This window comes from Haemorhous mexicanus, chromosome 3, assembly GCF_027477595.1.
Source record: "Haemorhous mexicanus isolate bHaeMex1 chromosome 3, bHaeMex1.pri, whole genome shotgun sequence".
NCBI classification, from domain to species: domain Eukaryota; kingdom Metazoa; phylum Chordata; class Aves; order Passeriformes; family Fringillidae; genus Haemorhous; species Haemorhous mexicanus.
In genome coordinates, this window is record NC_082343.1 from 9,240,554 (window position 1) to 9,266,259 (window position 25,706).

General features: G+C 53.7%; 1 protein-coding gene across 6 annotated transcripts; it reads right to left on the minus strand.

Annotated features, from left to right (window-relative positions):
* Window positions 1-73: 73 nt before the first annotated feature.
* KLC4 (kinesin light chain 4) lies at window positions 74-25,651 on the minus strand. Of its 6 annotated transcripts, none has more exons than XM_059840748.1 (16): window positions 25,518-25,651; window positions 14,715-14,981; window positions 14,294-14,524; window positions 13,908-13,986; window positions 13,596-13,821; window positions 13,200-13,287; window positions 12,794-12,895; window positions 12,316-12,489; window positions 12,061-12,160; window positions 11,516-11,568; window positions 8,953-9,020; window positions 8,763-8,871; window positions 7,860-7,982; window positions 1,064-1,188; window positions 903-960; window positions 74-557 (listed from the first exon to the last, which is right to left on the minus strand). In XM_059840748.1, exons 2-16 carry the CDS (start codon window positions 14,961-14,963, stop codon window positions 468-470), a joined length of 1,875 nt encoding a protein of 624 aa, XP_059696731.1. In that variant the 5' UTR covers window positions 14,964-14,981; window positions 25,518-25,651; the 3' UTR covers window positions 74-467. The 6 variants fall into 6 exon arrangements, with proteins under 6 accessions (XP_059696731.1, XP_059696727.1, XP_059696730.1 ...); XM_059840744.1 differs by having other exon boundaries at window positions 7,833-7,982; XM_059840747.1 differs by lacking the exon at window positions 25,518-25,651 and adding an exon at window positions 23,811-23,829 and having other exon boundaries at window positions 7,833-7,982.
* Between the last annotated feature and the right edge of the window lie 55 nt (window positions 25,652-25,706).

Genomic DNA, 25,706 nt, shown 5'->3' on the forward strand with positions numbered 1-25,706 from the left:
TCGGCGCTGTTCCCCCGGCAGGCGGCGCCCGCCCCTGCCCCGCCCGCCCCGTCCCCCTCAGGCCGAGCCGCGGTCGCTTCTAGGGTCGGTTTTATTTAATAAAATAAAGTACAGCGATCATCCGGCGGGGAACCGGCGTGCCGGGGGCATGGGGCACTCCCGCCGCTGCCCCGTCCTGGGGGATAGCCCCCCCCTCCCCGGGCTGGCGATTCTACCTGGTGAGCGTGTGTGTGACCGGTACCGAGCATGCGGCCACCAGAGCTGCGCGCCCCGGTGAGCAGCAGAGGAGCATGCGGGCGGGCTGCGGTGCCCGAACTAGCTAGGGACCCCCGGGGGAGGCCGGGCTGGGCAGGCAGACGGTGGCACGAGAACCGGTGATGGGGAGAACAGAGTAGGTGGTGTGGGGAGGTGCCGGGCGCTGCCCCGTGCAGCGCGAAGCCAGGGTGCCCAGCAGCAGAGCAGCCAGCTCAGTTGGAGGAGAGCAGGGAGCTGTGGGAGGACAGGTCCATGCTGCTGGCGCTCAGGCCTCTGCTCTCCGCACGGAAGCCTTGGGTGCCCTGGAAAAAATACAGTGGCCATGAGGCACCTGCAATCCCCCGCCATGCCCCAAAGCTGCCACCCCAACTCCTGCACCCCTTTGCCTTGCAAGCCAGGATGGCTGCCTTTGCTCCCAATCTATGGCTGAGCTTATGGCTGAGCTTTGTGGGGAGGAAGGTGGGTGCTTGGAAGCAACACCTTCAGATTTGGAGCTCTGACCTCAGACAAGGGGCTACAAGCTCAGGGGTTCTCAGCACTGCACCTGGGGCTCACTAACATGCCCCTCACCCCCTGCACCGCTGGCCACACAGCCCTCAGCCTCATGTGCAGTCCTGCACCAGTCCCACCACTCACACTGTGCTTACCTCAAACGAAGCATCACTAGACTTGTGCAGGTAATTTAAGGACGCAGCTCGTTTCATGCTGTAAGAAAGCAGAAAAGAGCAGATGTAATCGTGCTGTGAATGGCCAGACCCAGACACACAAGGTGGCAGGGCCCTGTATGCAGCCTGACCCTCACACATACCTGGTGTTCCTGGGCTCCAGGGGACCATTGCCCTGCAGTTTCTTGACCAACATCTCACTGCTCCTCCGTATCACATCCCGGATTTTTCCCAGGGAGCTGCTGCGCTGGAGAGTGCCACTGCCATCCTGGACACAGAGACACAAGCCAGGGTGATGGCTGAGTGGCACTGATCAGGCTCTGGCATGATGCTGATGAGTGGCTGGAACTGGCTCCAAACATCCTCTTGCCCACTTGCACTGAGGGTTTAGCCCTGGCCCAAAGCAGACTTACTGCTCACTACATGGCTTCCCCTCACCCGGTTCTCCACAGGACATGGTAATCGTGGAGTCAGCTGCTATTGTCTGGCTCATCCAGCCTGATACTCCCTCCTGCCCAGTTCAAGCTCAACACCCAGACAGGCTGCTGGCTTGCCCCAGGCCCCCAGCACAAATGGCACTGGCATCTGCACAGTCCTGCTCGAAGATGACACAGCTCCATCATCTGCAACAGGTCAGGAAGCAACTACAAAGGAGGTCCCAATGGCCAAAGAGGCAACAAGCCCTGTTGGGAGTCCCAAGATTAGGGATACTTTTGTCAGGCCAGGACAGGCTGCTGGGGTTTTAATTTCAAGGACCCTCTCCTCATTTGCTGCTGGCTGGAGACCATCCTCATCCTCTCCCTCCCCTTGCCCTTCTTCACCACACCATCACCATTCCTCCTCTCTGTCCAGCACTCATACAGATGCACACCTGGTCCTGCAGGCTCACTCACATCACACAAGACCATTTCACACTGCACACGCAGCCTTGTCCCATCCCTAACACCTCCAAGACAATTCACTTTGAGCCCTTGGAGCAATTCAGGCAGCTCCACTGGGGATGGATTCATTTGGCTGCACCAGCATTGTGCTGCCAAGCAGGCACCACTACTCCTAGGCCCCTCAACTTCAGCTGCATGCAGCCCCACTAGCTGCCCCAGGGGGTGGCACTTTGCAGAGGGCTTTTTGTGTCTATCTGCTTTTTCTGAAGACCAAAACCAGCCTGAAATCTTGTTCCTGAGCCTGTTTCCTTCCACATGCCTCCAAAAGTCCCCAGTACTCAGTGAGGCACCCTCAGGCTTCAGTCCACCTCCTGCACTTTGCTCCACATGCAAGCAAGGCACAGGTTGCCAGCATGGCACCACATCATGTCATCATGCCACCAAGCTCTTCCCATGTGGCCTGGGCTGCTTGTTACATAAGGTTGTGACACCACTGCTGATGTGGAATTACTTTTGCTCTGATGGCTGGATAACAGCAGTCTTCCCTGCTCCTCCTTCCCTGGAACACTGGGGCAGAAGAAAAGGAGGTGAAGTGATGGCAAAAGCGCTTTTACTCCTTAGGAAGATGTGAGGGAGCCCCTTGGAAGCACTCCAAATGACCCAAATGCCTTGTGGCTCAGGCTAGCAGCAGCAATTACCTCAGCACCGTCCAAGCAGCTCTGCAGGTAGGCAGGGTCTCTGCCTCAGGCCAGTCACCCCCTTGTGCTGACCATTACAGATTGTGGCCCTTGGGGAAGGCTTTTCCAGTGCTCCTCTGCTCTGATTACCCAAAGCTGAGCCAGCCCTAGACTGTGCTCTAACAGCTGACCAGGACTTTTCCCACCAGCAAACCTTTTTCTCCCGGTATTCCTCTCATCCCTTCTGGGACAAAACAAGTGCATTGAACCTCTTCACATTCTCATTGGGCTGAGGGTTTTCCAAGCTGAGAGCCATGTGTTGCTGCTGCAAAGGGACCCAGTCACCAGAAATGCAGAGAGCACCCAAAGTAGCAAAGTAAACAACTCAATTCCTGCACGAGGCATCCCGGACAGCTTTTGGATGAGGTGAATATCAGTGTGTAGCACTAACAAAGGTGAGGAGGTGTCTTTTGCCTCCCCACCAGACTTACACTGGGTCACCACTCTCCCTGCAGGGCACTGCTATGCCAGGCACTGTTGCTTTTCCCAGGGCACGCAAGCCAGGGGTGAAAGAGGGAACACAGCTGGGACAGGGGAGCAGGACCATGGTACAAGGGCAGCAGGATCAGGCCGGGAAGTATGCTCTTGTATCAGAGCTGGAGGATGGAGCCACATTTCCCCAGCTGCAGCGATGCAGACTGACTGCAGACCAACACCAGAACCAAATGCTGCTGCATGCTGGGTTAAAAATAGCCTCTCTTCTCCCCCCACTCCCTTTTCTGACGGGTTATTTTTAACCCAGAACATTTATGGGTTTGGTTTGCCGCAGAGCCCCCACCCCATTGCACCCACCAGGATGAGAGCATTCAAAAAAAATAAGCAGCTCCACCACTGAGCTCCTTTCCACTGCATGCTCCAACCCTGCCTAATGCATGGAGGCAGAGGACTTGAGCAGGATTTGGCAGCATGTAGAGCTCAGCACTGAGGGACACAATGGGGTATTTCTTTGGCTAAATAGAAATGCCTGTTGGGGAAGGTCCAAGCTCAGATGCCCCAGGGCAGCCCTGCCACACATGGTTACAGAGCTGAGGTTAGCAGCAACTCCAATTTGGAGACAGGGAAAAGGCACTGTGGAGCTGGGTCCTTCATCTCCAATGCTCAGCCTGGGAGGGGAGCCCTGGGGGCAGCACATGCCCCTGAACACACAGACAGACACCAAGCACCCCCAGACCTGCTCCAGCAGCATTTGCACCCACCACCCCAGGGCTGACCGACGCTGGCCTACAGAGCATGGAAAGAAGCACAGGGCAGCAATTTGGGTCAGTCTACCTTTAATTAGAGGTATGGTCATTACAGCACCAGGTCCAGGACATGGCAAAGCACAGGGGCAGATGGCCCTGAGGTCCAAACACACCCTGCACTGGGAACTTCCCACTCTCCAGAAGCATGGAGCAGCACTGGGACAGAGACGACAGCCCTGCAGCACTCAGCCCTGGGCTCCACACCCCATGTCCTGAGGACAAGCTTCCTTTCAGTAAGCACAAGCTCTAGGGGAGCAGCATGCATGTACCCCAAGGCCTCTGCACCACCACAGGAAAGCCAGGCCCAGACAGACACAAACACATTTAGTATCACAACCTGCCAGATGACTAGCATAAAGAAAGGATCTAGCTAAATAAATAAGGAGTCCTGTGCTGGCCCCTGGGCTCTATCCTGCTGCTTACAGCCTCCCCAGCTTTCTTCCCAGATAGGAGGGCCAGGGAGGTTCCCTTCCTATAGGAGGTGGGATGAGAGTGTACACTCAAGGATGTGAGACCCAAGAGTGGAGGTCTGGCCCTGGGACACATTCTATGCCCCAGTAATGACTAACAGCACCAGATCATGTGAAGGCCTGAAGCCATCAGAGGCCACCCACACACCCCCTCAGGGTCAGCACAGTGACCCTGTTGGTAACAGGCTTACACATTTCCCACCACTTGGCTAGGGACAGCCAGACTGCAGTCAGCCCCACAGACCTGTGAGCAATCCAGCCCCAACCCCTGCAACAACCTCCCTCCAGCCATCCCACCTGCTCCCACCTGCTCCCACCTGCTCAGAGCACCTCCAGCTTCCTTTGCTTCCTCACATCCATCTTTGCACCTTCTTTTTCTCCCAACCACTCTGCTCCAATCCAGGCCACTCCCCATCTCAACCACTTCTAATGGTCTGGGGTCCACCCCTTGAAAAAAAACTCTCCTTTCCTCCTACCCCTCTTGCTTTCAAGGAACAGCAAACAACTTCACTCCCACCTCTCCCACCAGCCACACCTAAGAACCCTGTAGCAATGGGGGGTTGATTCAGCCCTTAATGCCAGATGAGGAACCTGGCTACAGCACCCAGTCAGGAACTTGCAGCCAAACATGCTTGTGCTGGCCAGTTCCTGTACATAGTCCTTGGCTGTTGCCCCCCACCTCATCCTGGATGCACAGTAGCTCTATGGGCTGCCCTGCAGAGAGATCCACACACTGCTCTTGGGTTACAGAGCTCAGCAGGGAGGAGGGTAGCAAGATGGGGACTGCCCTGTGCTGCAGGGAGAGCCCATCTCACTGGGAACCAGCACAGGTTTGCTACAAGGCACTAATATCAGCTAAGCCTACAGGGAAGAAAGCAACTGGGCACATGACAGCCCTGCCTAGGCCAGGCCTCACTGTCCCATAAGAGCCCTCCATCTTCAAACCTCTGAAGAGATGGAGGCAACAAGCTAGGAGGGCTGAGGATGTCTAGTGACAATGGAGTGAAGCCTGGAGTGAAGACAATCCCCCGCAGGCCTGGGCCCCAGGGATGTGCAAGGGCAGGCCAGGGGTGGGGGCACGCGAGGGGATGGTGGCCCGTCACCCTGGCCTGGGGGAGCTGGCAGCTCCTCGCAGATTCTTCCTGCTCTTGCTGGCCACGGGACTGGAGCTGGGCCATGGGGCCGGGCACTCCTCTGCAGGCGTCGCGGTGCCCTCGCGCGCCAGGAGGGTTGGGGGACTGGCGTGGAGCTCTCGCCGAGGAAGGAGGGATGGTGTGGAGGAAAAGTCGGAAGATACAACACAAACATCCAGGTGACTGCGGTGGAGGGGAAAGAGGGAGTCTCGGGAGGCATTTAAGCCTAGTGCACAGAGAGGAGAAAGACACAATTTACAAGGCTGTGAGGTTGTAGGTCACCTAGGGAGCAGGTGGGACAAGGCCCAGGCTGCATGCAGAGACCACAGGCCACATCTGGGCAGGGAGAGAGTCTTGTGAGGCTGAAACTGCAGCCTCACTTCTTTGCTAGTGGGCTTACTGGGCTGCCAGGAAACAGCTTAGCTAAGGGAGGAACAGCCTGGGTCTCCTGCTCCGAGGGCTCCTGCTCCTGGGCCTTGGGTACCTGCCAAGGCCTCTGCACCATGGAGCTGGTGCCATCCCCCTGCTCTCACATCCCAGTTACCTGGGCAGCAAGCAGCTGATCCAGGCCCTGGGGTGCTTCCAGAGCTGCCTATGGGCACAGGGCACCCTGGGGGCTCCCACAGCCCTGCCTGCAGCACAGACTGCTTTAAGGCAGCATATCTGAGGTCTCTGGACCAACACAGAAAACAACAGGCTGTGACAGACAGGAGCAGCAGGAGCTGCCTCAGCCTTCTTTTGCAGGGAGCTTCATTGCAGTGCAGGGCTGCTGGTTCAGAAGAGAAGACTGGCTATGTGTGCAGCAGGCTGGAAAAGGAATCATGTAGCAGCAGCTGAGTCCCCCAGGGTGCTGGGCTAGCCCTCAAATCCTCTATTTACAGCTGTCTGGGTCAGGGAAACTCTGCTAAGACCCCTAGGGAAGGGTCATATGAGAAGGGACTATTCCCAGGGACTGGCTGTGGCAGAGGGTGGCACTGCCTACTTGCCTTAGGATGATCAGCTCAGAGGCTGTCAGGAAGGTCTCCCAGACCATCACCAGTGCAAAGAGATCACCCAACACCAAGCACAGTCAGGAGGAGCTGCAGAAAGACACCAGCCAGCATAGGGACCAGGTGATTCTAATCCAAACCTGCAGCCCTCCCTCTGTGCTTGTCCAGCCCCCTTACTAATGGTGAGTGCAGGGGCCTGGAGTTGGTGCCTTGCCAGAGCTAAGACTCTCTTTGGTCCTGATGCCAAGACCCTGGGCAAAGGACAGCCTTGCATCTGGTAAAGCTGCTGGGTCCACCTGAAGGTCTGTTTTTCAGATCCCCTTCAGCCATCTCCTGTGTACAATCCACAATCAAGAGAGCCAGCAGGCTTCAGGCTTTGGGTGCTGAAGGGCTGTCATGGCAACAGGGAAGAAAAAAGAGGAAGGGAGGGAGCTCATGCAGGTGGGGATAGAGCAGAGCCAGGTAGGGAAGGGTTAGTGACAGCAGATGTGAGGGGGCAGCAAAGGACTCTGTGTGCTCAGTTCCTTCACTATGCCAGCCTGCAACAACCCAGCTACTCTGTGCTCTTAGAGTTTGCAGAAGGAATGTAAGCATTAACAGCTCTAGCAGCCCTTGAACCAAGCACCCACCAGCACCATGCTCACTTGTTGCCTCTTCTCCAGGCTCCTGCTTGCAGGAGACAAGAGGCGTCTGTTCCAGCTGTGGATCACTACCTTTCTCCAAACTCAGTGGTAGTGACCAAAGTCACCTTCAGCCTCAGAGCAAGCCTAGAGAAGTTCAGGTTGACCTGTCTGTGCCTCAGCTAACACCAGTCTCTTGCCTCCTCTGGTCAGCTCAGCTTGCCATTCTGCAAAGACCTGCCTTTTATCCCCTCTGCTTGGCCAGAACCTGTCTAGGGCACGAGACCAGGAGAGGGGGACAGCAAAGATGCTGGCTACAGACTATTCCTGTGCCCTGCAGTCAGTCAATCAGTCAAACAGTCACAGACACACCACGCATATCACACACACACACAACCCTGCCCAGGCTCAGCATCGTCAGTGGCACAGTGCAGGACAGCCAGCCAAATGGCTCTCACAGGCTGGGTGAGCCCGAGATGGGGCTGATGCTCTCAGCCAGGGCCTCCAGAGGGGAGCAGCAGGGAGATGTTAATAAGGTTACAAGCCTAAGATTAAGGGCAGACGAGGGCCAGTTCATGCTGCATGCTGCCAGGGCCTGGCAGCTCCCTGGAAGCAGGAGCCCTCAGCTGGGAACATCTGTTCTGTACACCAGAAGCCAGACCCAGACACGCACCTCTGTGGGCCGGCTGGTTCATGCCAAGAAGGGGGAAGGAAATGTGCAGGGAATGAATGGAGGCAGACAAGGATGCCACGACAGGCCACGCAGGGACAGCCCTCAGCCAGGCTGTCCCTTCCCTCTGGCAGCCGGCTGAGGCCATTCTTGATGGTGTCTTGTACTTACCCCGCTCCATTCCACGCCCATACTCACTTCCTCGCTACCGTCTGTGGCATTCTCGTACTTGACACTGCCCCCCAGGCTCCGATGTCTCTCTGTGCCATCCCCCTCCTTCAGGATCTCCACCACCTTCGTCTGGTTGATTGGGTCAATGCCCTGCAAGTAGAGAAGGATAAGAACCGTGTTAAGTCTCTACATGCTCCTTCCCTCTGGGGATCTACTGTGCCATCACTGTGCTTGGTTCCTGTTCCCTCTCTTGGCTACTGCCTCATCACAGCCAAAACTGCCCAGCACAACCAGGATGGAGCCAAATGCCATCCTGCACTTAGCAGTCTCTCTTTGAACTCCCAGCTCAGTGAGTCCTCACAAGGCCATAACCAACCCTGTGGAACAAGGGCTTGCTACCCCAAAGCTGACAGCTTCTTTCCTTCACATTTTGAAGTGTGAAGGATTCAGCTGTCCTTCAGTCTTTTGTGCTAGGTGCTTACAGCTCCTGCTTTATTATTTGAGGATTCAGAGGAGTTTAAGGCAAGAGGTACTCTAAGAAATTCTAGGTATTTTTTGCCTCTGGACAAAAAAATTAGTGTGAAGAAAACATCTCAGTAAGCATAGCTCTGCCCAGTAGCTGACAAAGCCCAGGAACCTGCCTTAACACCACTGCAGTATTTCTGCACTCAGTGAGCCATGCCTTCCCCACACATGGACATCTGCTCCATCCACGCACACATGCACCACCCCACACACCTACACACGTGTGGATCTCTGCACAAATGCATCCCCAACCACCGAGGCCCTCTGGTGTCACGGCAACGCAAACCAAGAACATCAGAGAGGGCCAGGAGAGTCCCTCACCACACCCCAACCAAGGCAGTGCCATAAGGTGCCACCCCAAGCCCTGCAATGCCCCCACACCAGAGAAGGTCCCTCTGGGGTTACCTGTCGCCGGGAGCGAACCGCGCACTCCTCCAAGGTCTCGGCTGCCTCCAGCTTGCCCTGGCGCCGGTACAGCGCACCCAGGTTCCTCAGAGTGGTGTTCACAGTTGGGCTGTGGTAACAGAGGGGAGGTGAGCAGGAGCCCTGGGGTCACTCCCCCAGAGTCCACAGCTGCCCACAAACCAGCTCTTACCTGCTAACCTTACAGGCCTTGTACCAACCACCATACTCAGCATAGGGAGCACTGTCTCTGTGCTTGCTCTACAAGGTGAGGAGAGAAGAGAGCTGTTAGTCCCATACCTACCGCCCTTCTCTGGCCTGTGCTCTGCCACTAAATGCCAGGCTCAGACCCCAGGCTGCACCCCTGCACCAGCCCAACCCTTGGAAACACAATATGCAAACGCAGTGATGAAGCCCGGCAGCTTCCTGGTAGAAAAGTTAAAAACATGTTTTTGATGCAACAGATTTGGGCCGAAAGCAAAAGGGGTACCCCAGTTTCAGGAAGGAACATAATCCCATCTCCTTACCCCCTTCCATAGTACCAAAGGCAGCAGGGACAGCACAGCCTATTCTCATGGCATAATGGAGGGCATGACACCCCAACCAAAATGCTAAAGGGAGACAAAACCCCACCAGCATGCAGTCACCATGGACACTAGATCCCTCAGCCAGGACTAGCAAAGGAATCAGCCAGCCACATCCCAGCCTTTGGCCTACAAGGTCAGGCTTGCCTTCCAGCAGCTCAGCCCCTCCCCATGAGGGACAGTGAACTGTCCCCTCCCCATGCCCAGCATTTGCACCCCAAAGCTGGCTAGCTGGCCCTGTCCCAGCCCGCTGCATACAGGCTGCTGGCCAGAGCAATAGCACAGGGGGCAGAACGTGATGCTCAAGGAGGAAGATCTGGGCAACCCTCACTGCAGGGCAGTAGTTGCTAGCCCTGGGCATGTAGACCATGGCACCAAGCAGGTGCAGGGGGCTACTGCTCCACAGCACAAGTTACCCTCTAGCCCAGAAGAAACTGTCACCATGGGGAGCATTTTCCTCACTCAGTCCCACAGCACTTCTCAGCTCTTTATCCCACATGCCAGAGTCACCCTGTGCCATAGGCACATGTAATTTTCTTTACACCAGAGCCTACAGAGCCTGGGCAGGCACCAGGGACAGGGGAGTTCAGGACTCAATACATCTCTCCTGTAGAGGCAGCCCTAAAGGGTGTCTGAACCTAAAAGGCAAGGTGTCAAATCCTCTGGGGCAGATAAAGTCTTGGAGGCCAGGGCTGCCAGCTGTGCCCAAGGCCCCGATGATGGCACGAACTGGCCTCCCTCTGCTGCCAGGGAAGAGAGGCAAGGGACAAAAGCAGCCAAGCTCTGTCAGAGAAATTTCATACATTTTAACAGAAGATACGGAAACAGGACAAAACGCATCAGCCCCAGCTCCTGGGCCAGGAGTACAGGCAGGTCTGTGATTACTGCTGCTGCCTGGACAGGAGTGTCAACCCTGCTTTGCCATGGGGCACAGACACAGCTGCCTTGGGGAGAGGAGCCCCAGAATCAGGGAAAGAGATTTAGCCCTTGCCTAAGACTCACATGTAGAATGAATCTCTTACTCCAACTGTGACTCTCTCAGTGTGCTCTCTTGCCCCATGGCAGAGCTTGCATTATCTAGAGCACAGCTTCATACTACAGCTATCTACATTTGACCCCTAAATTCTCCAAAGATACCACCAGAAGAGTCTCAGTCCCAGAGGGGGCAATGGGAACCTGGTCTCTACTCCAGCTTGGATTTCTCCAGGATGGTGCTGCCGCAAGTGCAGATTCTTTGCAGCAGGGCCTTCACAGTACAGCAACCAGAACAGTGTAGAGCTGAGCAGTGCTCTGCACTGGGAGCCATGCAGAGTGGTTCAATGGGAAGGCACAGGATGCTGTGGGAAGCACCTGCCAGTGCCCTGATCCAGTGACAGGATGGGACTCATCAGTCACTAAGTCAAGCCTGCCAGACTGCCACCTGAACCCTGGAGGGTTGGGGCCTGCTCTGAGGGCAAAAAAAAAAAAAAAAAAAAAAGAGAGTCCCACTGCAGGTAGAGGACTAGATCAGAACCCTTCCTTCTGCTGCTTCACCCACCTGCCAAAAAATAGATGGGGCCTTACACTTGGCAAAAGCAAAGACACAACTGCTGCATTTATTGACCACAGAGGAGGGCCTGGGCTGCACGAGCAACAGCAGCTTTGCCTTTCAGCCTAGTCCAAGGCACAGTCCATTTCTATCCCCTTTCAGAGGCCAGCTAGGTCCTGCCCTGTGCAGAGACCCTTTTCAGATATGGCTCCATTTCCTAAGCAAGGTGACAGCAACAGTTTCTTCTTGACCTCCATTTTTTCCCTAGACAGCCTTAGAGCTGCTTCAGAAGCCAGTTATGCTCTGGGTACTGGCAGCTCTTTGGAACAGAGTGCTAAGGCCTTGCAGCACAACCCTCTGCCATCTGCCATCTTCCATCATCTGCATGCCCAAGAGGGATCAATCACTAAAGCAGAGAGAGCATGCAGTCACGGCTGAGAGACTGAACAGCCCTGCCCAAGGAAAAACACCCTGCTCTCTGATGGACCTTCCCTCTCTGCTGGCCCAGGGAGCAGCAGTGCTGTAACCCCCCTCTCCAGATGCCTCCTGGCCTTGGTAGCTCTTCAGACTGCAGCTTGTCCAGGAAGGAGGAGATAAGACAGGCTGTGGTAAGAAAAGATCAAACCCCCTGCAATCAGACTCACCTTGCTCATCTCTTCTCTCTCCTCTGCATGCATCCAGATTGGCTTGTGCTCATCTGTGTGGGGAAGAATGCAAAATAGGTCCACTCACCACCCCACGCTGTTGTTTGCCTCCTGTACAGCCCAGCACTATCTCCCCAGAGCTGCACCTCATCAGAGGGAAGTGACACTCCAGATTCTCCCCCCAGTCCCTTGGCCCAGAGTCCCAAGAAAGGCAACCGACACTGCAAAGGCAGGACAAGGGAAAGAAAGAACAAGTCCTCCCAGAAGAAGTACATGTGCCAGGTGCACAGGAGAAACTTCAGCCTATGCTTGAGCATGATTGTGCCATTTACTATACCCAACCCTGTAAAAAGACTGGGTTGAGACTCCTGAGAGAAGAGGGGGAACAGCATAACACACTAGAACAGCAGCATCTCAAGGGATGCCCAAAGCAGGGGCCCTGCAAGGCATCCCATCCCTCAGTCTGGGCACCACCAGAACCAGACAAGTCTAGGCTGAGAGCCAGGAAACCCCTCCCCTGCCCCAAGGGCTTCTGCTGTACAAACCATCCACAGAGCCAAACTCCTTCACATGAGCACGGGTAAGGATCTCCTTATACAGCACCTCTGCATCTTTGTATTTGCCTTGCTTCAGGTAACAGGAAGCCTGCAACCAAAACAAAAGAGCTCCAGCCCCGCTGGGAAACAGATGAACTCTGCCCACCTCTTGCAGCTATTGCTCTGTCTCTAAGCACCAGGCAATGCTCACCTTTCCCACAGCACCCCTCCCCAACACCACATGGCCTCTCCCCAGTGCCTCACCAGGTTGTTCTTGGTCTTGGCCACATTGGGGTCATCAGGACCCAGGCAGCTCTCGTAGATCTCCAGGGCCCGGCAGTAATAGTACTCCACCTCATCATACTTGCCCTGGTTCTGGCACAACAGGGCTAGGTTGTTCAGCTGCTTGGCCACATCAGGATGGTCTTTGCCTAGAACCTGGGAGAACAAAAGAAGAGAAGCCATAAAGATTGGAGCAGATTCCTGGAGTTAGTAGACGCTGGAGTCCCCCCAGCACATGCCTATGTCAGACAAAAGCCAAGGTCTGGAGAGGAGGAGAAATTCCAGCTTCCACCTCCTGGCAGGCCTCCCTAGGGCTGCAAACACTGGAGAGACAGGAAAGTTGGTGGCAGAATTGGCAGCTGAACAGACTAGATGGGCCTGGATCTCCCACATGCCTTGAGGTAATGGGAGAAAGCCCGCAGAGAGAGCTGAAAGGAGAAAGAGCACGGAAGACTCATACCTTCTCACGGATCTCCAGGGCTCGCTTGCACAGTGGCTCTGCTTCTTTGTACTTCCCTCTCTTGCCATACAGAACAGCCAAATTGTTCAAAGTTGCGGCCACCTGCAGAGACAGAAACTTCTCCATGAAACACAGCAAATTCCATGGAGACCAAACAAGGGGCACAAGCAACAGTAACAGTGACTGTCATATTTCCTCCATTCCTACACTACTGCTGCTTCTCAAGAGAAGGTCCAGAGACAGAAGGCTGCCCTGCCTATATTGCAGGACCCAAGAGAAGCCAACTCCTTACAGGCTGTACTGAACTAGCCAGTAGGAAATACTGAAGCAGTAAAGCACTGCTGGAACAGTGCCCCAGCAGCACCCAAAGGTGAAGAAATGACTGGAAGAGGAGAGAGACACTCACTGCTGGGTGGTCTTTGCCTAGAGTCTTCTCACGGATGGAAAGAGCATCATTCAAGAGGTGAGCTGCTTCTTTGTATTTGTTCTGATCCCTGCAGCGCAAAGTCAACCAGTTATTTGGGATTTGGACATTACAGCCCAGAGCAGGCAGAATTATGAACAGTGCTCCTTCCACACAGACCCAGCCTTCACAGTCCTTTCTTTCCCCACTCCTCCCTGCTTTAGTCAGTTGCTAGTTATTATATCTGTGAGTTTGGCAAACCAAATACCCCATCCAGGCCAAAACCTTTCAGAAAGGCAAACCCCTGGAAGCTTGGGGTGCCACAGGATGTGCTGTAAAGGGAAACAGGAGATGCAGAAAGCTGTCCTGGCCCAATCCTGCCCTTCCCACCATGCTCACCTGTACACTAGTGCTAGAATGTTGAGCATGGTAGCCACATCAGGGTGATCATGGCCTGATGTCTTCTCCAGGTCCTCCAGTGCCTGCTTGCAGAGCGGCACAGCCACCTCATAGCGTCCCTGGGAGGCATACTGGATGACAAGGTTGTGGAGGGTGCGCAAGCGTGCAGGAATCTCATACCCTCCCTGCTGGGCAGCTGCCACGGCACTGCTGTGCTGGTGGGGCACTGTGTGCACAGAAATAGACATGGCATAGTTGGCCCAGCAGGCTTGAACAGAGACAGGCAGCACCCATGCATGAGCAAACACTTACATCCAGGACCATGCTCCTCCTCCTCATTTGGGAATAGGTCATCCAGAGAGTCCTTGGTGGAGTCACCCTCCTTCTCCTCCTGAGAGGATGAGAATCACAAATACTGTTGGTTCTCAGCAGAGACATTAGCAGCCTGGGCTGAGTCAGTTGCCAAACTCTCGGCCATTCTGCAGCCCACCAACACATTCAATTTCTCCTGCTGTCTCTGCCACCATCTCTCCCCACAAAACAAAATCCAGAGACTCTTCCCCATGCAGGCCCCCTTTAGCTACAGGCATTGCTGTGCATAAAAAGGGGCAAAATCCATGGCAAGGTTATCATGTGATAACATGTAGGCAGTTCTCCCAGACCCACAAAAGCAGCTGCTCAAAAGGACTGGGGCATACCGAAGGTGAGACATCCTCATCATACTTCTTCAGCTGGTTCATGAACTCAAGGTGTTTCTTCTCCTCCTCCAGCTGAGCCACGGTCTGTTCACTACGCTGCAGCTTCTGCTGGGTGTTGGCAAGCTCATCACGCAGCCACTGGTTCTCCTGGCACAGTCTCCGCACCTGAGCACGCAGCTTCTGCTTCTCTGACTCCACGGCGTTCAGATGGTTGGACAATGCCATCATTACCTTGTTAAAGAGTCTCAGTCAGTGACAACCACAGTCTTGTCTCTCCCTCACATGCATGATCAGGGTCCACCCATGCTAGCCTTCTACACTTAGCCCCCTCCCACCCCTGTAGCTTATGGGAAATGGCCAGATGCCTACCCTTCCTCTGTCAATCCCAGATAACACCTCAGGGATCACCCCCCACTCTCACCTGAGCTTCTCCAAGCCCCAGTTCTATCATCTCCACTGACTTGCGGAGCAGGTTGGATTTCTCATGCACGAGATTGGCTTCTTCATCCTTCTTCAGGCACTTGATGGTCTCCAGCAAGCTGTGCAGGATGGAGTTGTGTTCATTCTTGAGCGCTTCCAGCCCTTGCATTACCAGCTTGGTGTTGGAAATTATCTCCTCTTGGCTCAGCTTGTCCAGTTTCTCCTCCCTTGGGTACACCATGGTGGACATAGTCCTACTCCTGCAGCCCTGCACAGAGACCAAGACAAAACCTGAGTGCCCCAGTGCTGTTTCAGAGAGCCACTGGAAGACACAAGCACCACAACCTCCTTCAAGCAGTCAGAGACAGCATTTAATAGATTGCCTACTCTAAACCCTTCTCCTTCATCTTCCCCTCTCCCTCTGGCAGCAGGCAGCTGTCAGGGCACGTGCTTCTGCTTTTGTGGCTGGGAGTGCTGGCAACCAGCGCAGGTGGCTTGCGTGGACAGGAGACAAAAAGGCGACAACCAGTGGTGACCTCCAACACCCCCACACTCCCAGCAGGGGGAGACTAATTTAGCTTCCATTTAAGAGCAGAGATTTGTGGTTGGCAGCTGGGGTTGCAATCTATACACCTTCTGCCCACAGACCATTGATGCAGAGAGACTGTCAGAGCTCAGCACCTCTTCTGACTGCAGAAGCAAGGGAACACAAAGTGAAGGGATGCCAGCTCAAAGCTTTCTGCTAGAGGAGCATCTCAGACAGGAGGGCATCAGTGGCATTGCTATGCCAAAATATTGCCAGATATTGTGCCAAAATAATGTACCAAAATATGACCAGCAGAGTACATCCTGAGGATCACAGCCTCGGCACAGAACTGCCATTGTGGCACTGAGGGACATGCCACCACACCACTGCATGACTGCAGAGGCTCACATACACCAACAGCTACAGTCACACTAACATAATCCTTGTGCAGGTGTTGACTTGGAACATCAGCAGCTTTTCCATCTTGATTCACCCTGCTGCCACCCCAAGGACTCCTCAGGATGGCCTAAGAACTCTGTACTCCCTCCCTGTCCTGTTCCCCCCAGACATACAATGGGAAAGTACCCAGCTACCGCCTTTGCACAGCACTACAACCTACAATGTTAGTGTGGCTGCAAGATCCCTGCATACAAAGTCCAGGAGCCAGGGAAACACAACAGGCCAGAGGCTGAGAGACACAACAGGCAGGCAAGACCCCTAATAGCAAGACCCTGGCTGCTCCATGAGTCACTCTTTTAGCACAGTCCCAGCCTCTCCCACCAGCTGGGCCACCCCAGCAGCCTCCTCACATTACTCAACAGTAAAGCCACCTTCCACCTTGCTATCAGGTCATTCCAAAACCAGCCTCCTGCAATGCCCTGCACAGGCAGCACCTGCCCAGCAGCACCTCCTTGCTACCTGGAGCTGGCAGAGGCCTCTGCAACCTGAGTGCCCAGGGCCCTGCTGCCAGGAGGCTGGCAAACTGCCCAGAAGCTACACAGGAGGAGGTGAGGGAACTGCTGCCAGCAGATCTGCCTTTGACCTCCTGCCGGACCCACCTCTGCACGGTTTGAGCTCTTTGTTTGGCAGCTGCCTTGTGCCTGTTTTACTGAGAGAACAGAAATACTGTCCCAGCTACAGGAACAGAGCAAGCAGAGCTCCCCTTTCTGGCAGGCTCCTCTTCTCCTCACTTGTGCACTCTGTCCAAGTGCCAGGGAGCTACTGGGGAATGGGCCCTGAGCAATAGAGCTCAGCTTCCTCCTCCCTGCAGCACTTAAAGTGAAGATGACAAACGGGACTGGGACAGTTAAGTATACACATCTCATTATTAAACTCACTTATCTCCTCCTCTTTAGCCTCACTCTTCCTCCAGTTGTTTCATAGACCTGAACTCTCCTCTAAATTCTTTGGTTTCTATTCCCATGATGTACATCCATCCCTCAAGAAAGGGGGGCAAACCCCCATCACACAGAAGAGACCTTACTGAACCCCTCAGCAGGGCAGAAACACCTCGTGTCTCTTGAAGACTGGGCTTCTGTTCACACCTCTGAACAAGAACTGAGTCATCCTCCCCCAAAGTCACAATGCTGACTTCATATTCACTTCATGATCTAGCATCAGCACCAATTCTGAGTCATGTATCACTGTATCTTTCACTTTTGGGGATCTGTCATGCTCCACATGCAGTTAACCCTCCACATTTCATAGCAAAACAGTCTCATCTGACCATGACTTACGCCACTTTCCTTTGCAGAAGATTATATGACAAGAATAGCATGAAAAACCTCATTAAGGTCAAGAGGACACAGACTACCGTTTCAAAAGGAAAAACAGGCTTGCTGAGAGTTGGTTGCCACTCATACCCCATCTTCCAAACTTATTCTCTAGAAACTGGCAGCTAAGCATTCCAGACAACAGTTCCCCTGGTTATTCTTTTTCCCACCTTTCCAACACACCTGGAGTGGGATCAAGTGCTAAAGCAATAAAGAAAGCCTTGCTTAATGCAGACTTCTAGAGGTGAGCACAACTCAGGAAGAAATGTGCAACAATTCCCAGCCCTAGAGAAAAGAGTTTGGCAGCCCAAAGGGTGTTAGTACTGCCTCATATGGCCACGCATTCTGGTGCTCTGAAATGGGTCCAGACAGCTTCCCAGGAAGGCTCAGCAGGCACTTATCTCTTCCACAGAACCCAAGGTTAAATGCTAAAAAATGTTAAAAGCTAAAGGGCTAAATGGCCCCATCACTGGTTCCAACTTGTAAGGAAACACACCCTGACTCGCTTGCAAACAGGGAAACAGGCAAGTGGGAGTTCTCTGGAGCATAGGTAATGCTTGGGACACAAGACACCCAAGAATGGCCTCATACCCAAAAAACTAGAACTCTGCTTTAAAACTCTCACAGCTGAGCACAAGTCCCTGTGGGTACTGGGCCAGCTGTATGAAATGGAATGCTGACAGTTTTCACGGCAGCACCACTTAAGTCCATACAGAGATCTTGCTGCCATCTTTAAAAAGTGCAATACAAAGGGAAAAGGAACATGGGAAGAGGAACATGTTACAGGATAAAAAGCCACCAGACCTCACACCTTGCTAGGTAACAGAATCAGGCAAACAAGACCCAGATCCATAGAAAATCAGCCTCATTAATTCCACTGTACCCAGAACTACTCCTCAACTGTGAAACTGCTGTTTGTTAAACTATCAGCATCTCTAGTACAGCAACATTCTTTCTTCAGCCCTTCTAGCAGAAAATGTTCACACCTTTCACAGTCCTCACAATCAACTTGTTTTTTTTGAAACTGCAATGATTTCAGACTGAGAAGGAAAAATAAATCAAAACATACTGATCCACAACATATAAGACTCATCCTACCCTGCAACTACATCCTCAGATCCTTCAAGGCATCCCAACAGAGATTATTCTTCTCTCAAAGGCTGTGCAAATATCTGTAACAACTTTAGCCTTTCTCCCCCATGGTGACATCCTGGAAGCATAGCTCTGCTAGGTACCAACATGTTTCCATGCTCAGCAGTGGACAGAGGATTGTCCAGGCTGGACAGAGGGTGCAAAACCTAAGAACAACACACAGCTGCTCAACAAAAAAACAAAGAAGAGACTGCTGAGAAGTCATTTGAATGCTGCTACCTCTTGTACAGCAAAGAAAACCAACCAACACCAGCAGGAGCTGACATAACTTTCCAAAGCAGGAATTTCCCCCCAGAGAGCTTATTTCTAGTTCTCCCCAGTGCTGGCAGGTCTACTCTCAGTGCTCAGCCCTCCAAAAAGGAAACACTTGGTATGGCAGCCAGTGCCAAGGTCAGGCAGGCTGAGGCTGCTGTATATGCACTCTTCCTACTCCTTTCCATTCAGTAAGGGGCCCTGAGTGTCCTTTACCCAGGCAGAAAACACTCAGAGGCTTTCTGCAGAGGAGGGGACACATCATGGTTTGCCTTTTGCAGGGTGGGGCTCAGACTGGAACAGGAAGAATGCTTTTCCACCGAGCTCCTTGAGAGATGGAGAGTCCTGCTGCCAGCTTATCCTGCTGCAGTCCTCATGGACCTGCAGGTGTCCCAGCCCAGGTCTCCACCCGCCCGTTTCCGCTCTAGTTGGCACGTCTTCCCTATTTACAGTGAGCTGCTAGAACAGCCTGCCTTTCCAACAGCACCCATCTCATCTCCCCTCTTCTGCTCCCGTTTGGAGGACAGGGGAGGAACGTGCGTGCACTGAGCTTTGTGGCAGCTGCAGCAATCAGCCAGGGATCCATCAGCAAGTACATCCTGCCAGGCAAAAACCTTCCTCCTGCATTCAAGTGCAGAACCGCGAAATCGCTAAGCATCAGCAATTTCAGCAGCTCATTTTTCTGCCTCTCAAAACTGCTCCCACGTGGGAGACCTTTAAGAGGAAAGAGCTGGAAGCTTCACTGCTCCTATCTTCAACCCACAACATCTACAAGGATGCCAGATTAAATGGGTCCAAGTCAATCTTAAAGCTCAGGTTATGATGCCTAATGCTAGAAAAGACTATGGGAGTGGAGGAGGAGAAACACCACGGAAATCAGGAGTCAACTACAACAGCACAGAGATCTCAGGTCTACAAACAACTCAACTAATGCAGTTCACTGCCTCTCTGCATGCACAAGACAGTAACTGCAGCATCCTTCAAACTGCAGATGGTCTGCTAGCATTTTCTGTAAAGAAGTGAAACATTTTCAGCAGCAAATTCTTCCGTAGGAGAAGGTGATCCAAGGATATAAGTGATGTAAGGTAGTTGCAGAAAGACAGCTGAGTTCTGGAAAAAAGCTTCCTGTGGAAAAGAGTAAGTCTGACCCACAGCAAGAACAAGTGACCACATTTGGGAGATAGATAGCAATGGCTTCCATTTAGAAATGTAAACACAAGGCTTTGTCTTGCTTCATCATAATTGTCCCAGTATCCTCCTGTGAGACATGCTTTCACTACCTGGAGAAACAGCAAGTTTATACATTTGGGAAGCAAAAGGACTTGCTAAAAACAGGGAGGGTTTTTTGGTTTGTTTGTTTTTCCTTGGACCTCTGTCAGCTCATTACTGTTGAGCAACAAAGGGTCTCTGGAACGACTGGTTGACTTCCAATGAAGCTAGAAATGAGACTGCAAATAAGAGAGCGAGTCTTCACTCCTAAGGGACACTGCAACAAAACCTAAACATAGTACTTTGGATGCTGAAAAATAAAATAAAAGCAGTAAAAAGCAAACAGAGTGACAAAGTTGCAGCCATCACAGAGGCAGTGTGAGGAGCACAAATTTTCTTATTTTGATACCAGTGTCAGAAAGCAAACAGATTGTAGGAGATTACAGTCAGCTGTGCAGGGCCTCTGAGGTTTTCACTGCACAGCCAGGAGACAGTGACACTGCCAGGAACACCTGCACACTGACACACCACTGCTAGAAGAGCCACTGTGCTCAGGGTCACCACCCCAGGCCACCTGGAGCAGAACCACAGAAAAGGGACAAACCAGTGCTGCTGAGCTCCACATCCAAGTTGGTACTTCTAGAGCTGCTCTAATCCTGACAAAAAAGGAAATGCTGGGGTTAGTGTGAGACACAGAGCAGGAATGGTGCTCCATGAAGCTTGCTACTGTTGCCAGAAATGCCTAGATGCTCCCTTAGAGCCACTAGGAGCACACAAAGAGGACATCAGTCAGGAGTCAGCATCCTGGGAGGTCATACCCACCATATCTCTGAGCTGCAATTGTAAAGTCAAAAGATGTCACTCAAATTCTAATGTCCATAATATTCTCTGCCACCAGTGGTCTCATAAGTTTCTACATCCTACTGCCAAAAAAAGGGGACACCTAGAGTCCCATCTTCTGCCCAAAGTTCTTTCCCAATGCCAGTCTCCAGCTCAGACCTTTCCTGCACTGCAGACAGTCTAGAGAGTTAAACCAACACACAGATGACTTCAAGTACTATAGAGGGACTCTTGTGTTGTAACTTTTCCCTCAGTAAGAGTCTGGCTTGAGTATTACTTGAAGAGTATTACTTGGAATGAATGCTTTGGTCCATTCCCTCACCCAAAGCAGGTATCTGTGTCTAAGTAAAGGACCATCTCCCAACACAGAGATCCCACAAACTCTTCAGAGCCCTGTATCACAACTTAACCATCCTCTTGTGGGAGGAAAAAAAAAGTAAGAAAAAAATTTCTCCATCTGAATTCCTGAGATAAACTCAATGTTTTTGCCTTTAGTGAACACCTCTTCAGGACAAAGGAGCGAGGCACCAGAGCACTACAAACTGATCCAAGGCCCAGAGAAAGGGAATGCAGAGTCTGCTTCCTTCCAGCAATGTCCCACAGGGATTTTTGGATTCCCAAAGCAATCCACCCGCAACAACACAGCATGCAGTGAAGGCAAGAAGTGGTCTTACTCACATTCTCCTACGCCCCAAAACCAGGACTCTCCTTGGCACCCAGACATCTCCTCACATGGCTTTGAAGTCAGACTCCAAGCCCAGAAAACATCACCCAACCAGTTTCCCCAATCCTCAGAGTCAGGTATAACACAGTACAAGTTGACTGTGCTGTTGATATGCCTTGATCCCTGTCTGGGGGATAGGGAGGGCTGTCCAGGGATCGTGGCCAGGATTGCTTCTTTCAGCAGCTGACACATGCCAGCTCTGGGGTTTTTTTCTAAATACTGGAAAGCTTGTGTTGGGAATGTCTGTGCTAACCAGCAGGCTGCAAGAGGCCCAGGGGACAAGGACTAAGGACCTAGATCTGCAGCTCAAGTCGCAAGGAGACAGAAGCTGAAGGGAAAGAGCATGAAGGGGAGCCTCCCAACACTCCTCTCTGTCCCTGAAGCTTTGGCTCCCTACCACCCACAATCTCTAATAAAACACACAACGTCACACAACCTTCCTGAAACCCAGGGCAAGGTGGTGATAAGGTGACTTTAAAAGGACTTGGCTACAGTGACTCATGTTCACACCACTACAGAAAGAACAAGGGAGCTTCTCATACCCCTCTCACCTTCCAGCCCACAGCTGGAAATGGACAAGACAAAAGGTACTGGTGTTTGTTCTAATTGACCAGAGCAAGCAATTCCTGTATTATCAAAGCATCAACCAATTCCAGAATGGATATGTACTCTGAGGAAGACAGAACAAGTAGTCTGGTTGGCTTTGTATCAGAACATTCATTCCTTTCAAGACCAGAATGGTTTCACTCCATTTGTTACTACCAAAGAATAGAGATATTGGAAATCAAAAAGGGTTTAAAAACCCCAACAAAACAAACAACAGCAAAGCCAACCAAACAAAAAAAAAAAAAAAAAAAACAACACTGATTTTTGCCATTAGCAGAAAACCATTTTGCTCTGGTTGTACATCATATTTTTAACAAGTCCAGCTGGCTGGGAAAACCTGCCCTTTCCAGCAGGCCATTGGAATGAGAACAGCAGTCATCACCACTCCCACCAGCAAGCTTATGCTGGCACCTCCAGATCAGCTGATAAGACCTTGTTTTTAAACTTGTTCATGTCTGCAGCAGCTCACCAAATCCATTCTGCATCTGCTGCGCCTGGGACTACAGCGAAACACCATTAAAACACGTTTCCAGGCTAGTGGAGAGACAAGAGCTAAGCAGCTGGAACAGAGCCAGGGCAAGCATCTCTTCCCAGCTTCAGAATCTGATTGGGAGTCTTGCACTATAAAAAACAGAGCGAGAGCCATTACCTTGCCCTGACAGCATGAAGCAGTATTAAAGCAGGCAGAGTAATTCCCAGGAGCCAGTGCCTTTGCAGGCATCTGTCTAATGTGAGGGCTATGCACTGGATGTGCCTGAACTGCATAGAGGAGATAACCAGGATGCAGATGGGACCAGCAGGCGCTCTGGAGCCACTCTGTGTGCTCTGAAGGGCTCTGGTGTGCCCACACTCCCTCCATGGTGTACCTGGGGCACCTGCAAAGACCAGCTGACTGCAGACTGCAAGACTGCGCTACTTTTTCCAGAAGCAAATAGCTTTTGTAAACCACAGCAAGGCAGGCAAAGTCACAGAGACAAACATCTACCTGCGAAACAAGCAGAGGATCTGTTCTATCTCTGGCTTGAGCTCTTTGAGGAGCTATGTGGCTCCTTCCCAGCAAATTAAGCATTTACCCAGCAACTCTGCCAAGGTCAGTATCTTGCCACGTGTCCTTTGTGCCCCAAGAGCCATTTTGGTATTTGGGGTTAATGCTGTTGTTTCAACCTGGACATTCCTCCAAAACAGCAGATGAGAGAACACATGCTTCCTGCTCCTTCTGCCAATTACAGCAAAGCACAGCCATGTTTATTTACCCTGTGTCTGAGCTGGCCAGATCTTTGACCTGATGTGTGCTGAACACCACCCTCTTTCCCCACAAGCACAGGCAGGGGCGGGTGTTTTCCGCATCTCCAGGGTGGCATGGCAGAGAGGAGACCAAGGGCACTAGAGGAGAGCCGAGCACGGAACTGCAGCAGAGTGCCAGATGCCAGCTATGCAAGACGCAGGGAAGCCTGCTGTTCCTGGTAATGTGCTGCTGCCTCCCACCATTGTGCAGATTTCTCCCGGCTGCCTGGCCAGAGCATTCTACCGCAACACCATCCCCCAGCTCTTCTTCAGATACCTCCTCCCAGGCGCATCCTCTCTTTCACAGAAGCTTACCCGCGATTCCCCCAGCCCACCACCTTCGGTAGGGTGCACCTCCACTTCGGAAAAGCTTAGGAATCAGTTAATTAATGAAAAGACGGTTTGGGGCGAAACAAGGCTCTTTGAGAGCTACTGCTGTATGACCTGCCTCCGTCATCGTTTCTCCGGCTTTGTCTGGCAGCAGGAGGCACGCCCGCTGCGTATCCTTGAAACAAACAAGCCAGAGAAACCCCTTCACCCCTCAGAACCACCACAGAGAAATTCTGCGCCCACCTGGCTACGTGAAAGCTTCACAAGGCAAAAAAAGTTTTCATCAGCTCTGCCCGAAACTGCGCATCAAAGCGGTCCTTTGTTCCAGGATGGCTGGGCACCCTGCCCGTCTCAGTCACGGCATGGGAATGTCGCCCGCCCCACGCCGCAGAGGAGCGGTACCTGGCTGCCTGCAGCGGCTTGTCCAGCGCCGGTGCTCGCGGAGGCGGCGGAGGAGCGGCGGCTGCGGCGCTGCGCGGCTCCGTCTGCCGCGCTGCCCCGGGAGCGAGCAGCGGCGCAGGCACCCAGCGCTCGGCAGCCAACCACACTGCGGCAGGGGGAGGGGAGGGATGCGGACAGGCTCCGGGAACAGGACGGTCGGACGCTCTCCTGGGAGCGCAGAAAGCGCCACGCATGCCAAGCCCATAGCTCCCTCCTCAGGGATCCACGGGAGCGCCCAGGGGCAGGGCCGAGACCCCGCGGTGCCGCCAAATGCTGCCCAAGCAGCACCGGCCACCACCGGGCTCCTGTTCAGCCCGCCAAAGCCCTGTTCCATCCCACCCTCCATCCTATGGCGGAAGGTTTTACATCGTGTTTGGTACCACCCTCGCCTGCGTCCCCACTGCTGACCCCATGCCAGTCCCCAAAGCCAAGCTGGGGTAGCTACAGAGAGCCCTCAAGCTGCGTGGCTGCTGTCGCCGTGCCCACAGCAATGGCCAGATTCAGGAGATCTGGGAAGGCTGGAGCCCTGTTGTGTCCACACTGCGCAGTGTGGGGATGGGCCGGGTACTGCTGGGAAGCACTTGTTCTGTCTCTGCTCTTCTCAGAGAGAGGACAACGACAAAGGATCCAGCTTGGATTGTTGCTACAACCATCGCATGCACAGTAAGACACAATTGTCATGGTGCTCCCTACGATGTCTCCAGCTACCTACACCTGCCGGAACCAGTACTGCAATGGTGTTCCTGTCCCTCCCCACAGATTCCCCTGGAAGTGAAAGAGCTTCAGGCGTCCCAGGAGGAGCACAGCTCAAGCCCTGTTGACATGCAGGTTCTCTCTTGCCTCATCTCACAAAACGTATTTCTTTCCTAAAGCACCTTGCTGTCCTCCATTCCCTAGTTCTGGAGGGCAAATCTGGCTGGCAGTGGGGGTACATACAGCTATGGCACGCTTACATGTCACATAAGTTACACAGCAGAAGTGCAAACATACATTATTTGTGTTACAGTGAAAGCCATTCCTGGCAATGAAGACACAGACTAATTATAGAGCAGTGAATCCCGCAGTCTGTGCCCACAGCACCCTGGAAACAGCCACGACCGGGTCTTAGGGCTGACCCACAGTTGCCATGCACACACTCCGCTCTTCCCTCGGGGGCTCCTCCGCCGGCCGTCCCTGCGTGGCAGTCGGCCCTGCCCGTGGGGGGGCCGGGCGCACCGAGCCTGCGTACCGGGAGCTGCCCGAGCAGAGCGGGCACCGGCAGAGCTCCGGAGCCAGCGGCTCCCCCGGTGCTGAAGGGGTTGATCCCGCAGGGCGCGCCTCACCGGCTCCAAAGTCCGCAGAGCCGGCAGCGCCCTCAGCGCCGACCCGCAGCGTTACGGCGGGCACGGCCCGAATGCTGCCCTCGCCCCGGCTCGTTCCGCTGCCCCAACGGCCAGGGCGCGCTAGGACGGTCCCCGAGCCACGCCAGCCCCAGCCCCAGCCCCAGCGCCACCTCAGGGGCCTCCCCAGCTCCCCGCGAGGGTCCCACCGCCCCCCGCGGCTGGCGGGGGAGCGTCGCCCCGGGAAGGCCGCCCCCGCTCCGGCCTGCGCCGCCGGGCTCCGTGTGTCCTCCCCACGCCAGGGCCGTCGAGAAGAGTGACCGAGCCCCCGTAACCCCGTCAGTCCAACCTGCTGGGCGCAAGACGTCGATGGCGGTCCCGGTCGCTGTCCCGGTCCCGGCGGGGGCGGGGCGAGACCCGCGGCCGGCACCACCCGCCCTCTCAGCGGCGCAGCCCCTTTAAATCCAAGATGGCCGCCGCCTCAGGCCCGCCGGCGGCAGCGCGCCACCTGCCGGCGGCCCCAGCTCAGGCCCGCGGC

What these genes read in the sequence shown, in the direction of transcription:
- KLC4 (XM_059840744.1), bottom strand. Translation starts at nt 14,963, where the DNA reads ATGTCCACCATGGTGTACCCAAGGGAGGAGAAACTGGACAAGCTGAGC. An exon ending in GGAGGAGCATGGTCCTGGAT is followed by an intron (nt 13,822 to 13,907) that starts GTAAGTGTTTGC and finishes CTGTGCACACAG; the next exon opens with TGCCCCACCAGCACAGCAGT. An exon ending in CTGGAGCCCAGGAACACCAG is followed by an intron (nt 961 to 1,063) that starts GTATGTGTGAGG and finishes GCTTTCTTACAG; the next exon opens with CATGAAACGAGCTGCGTCCT.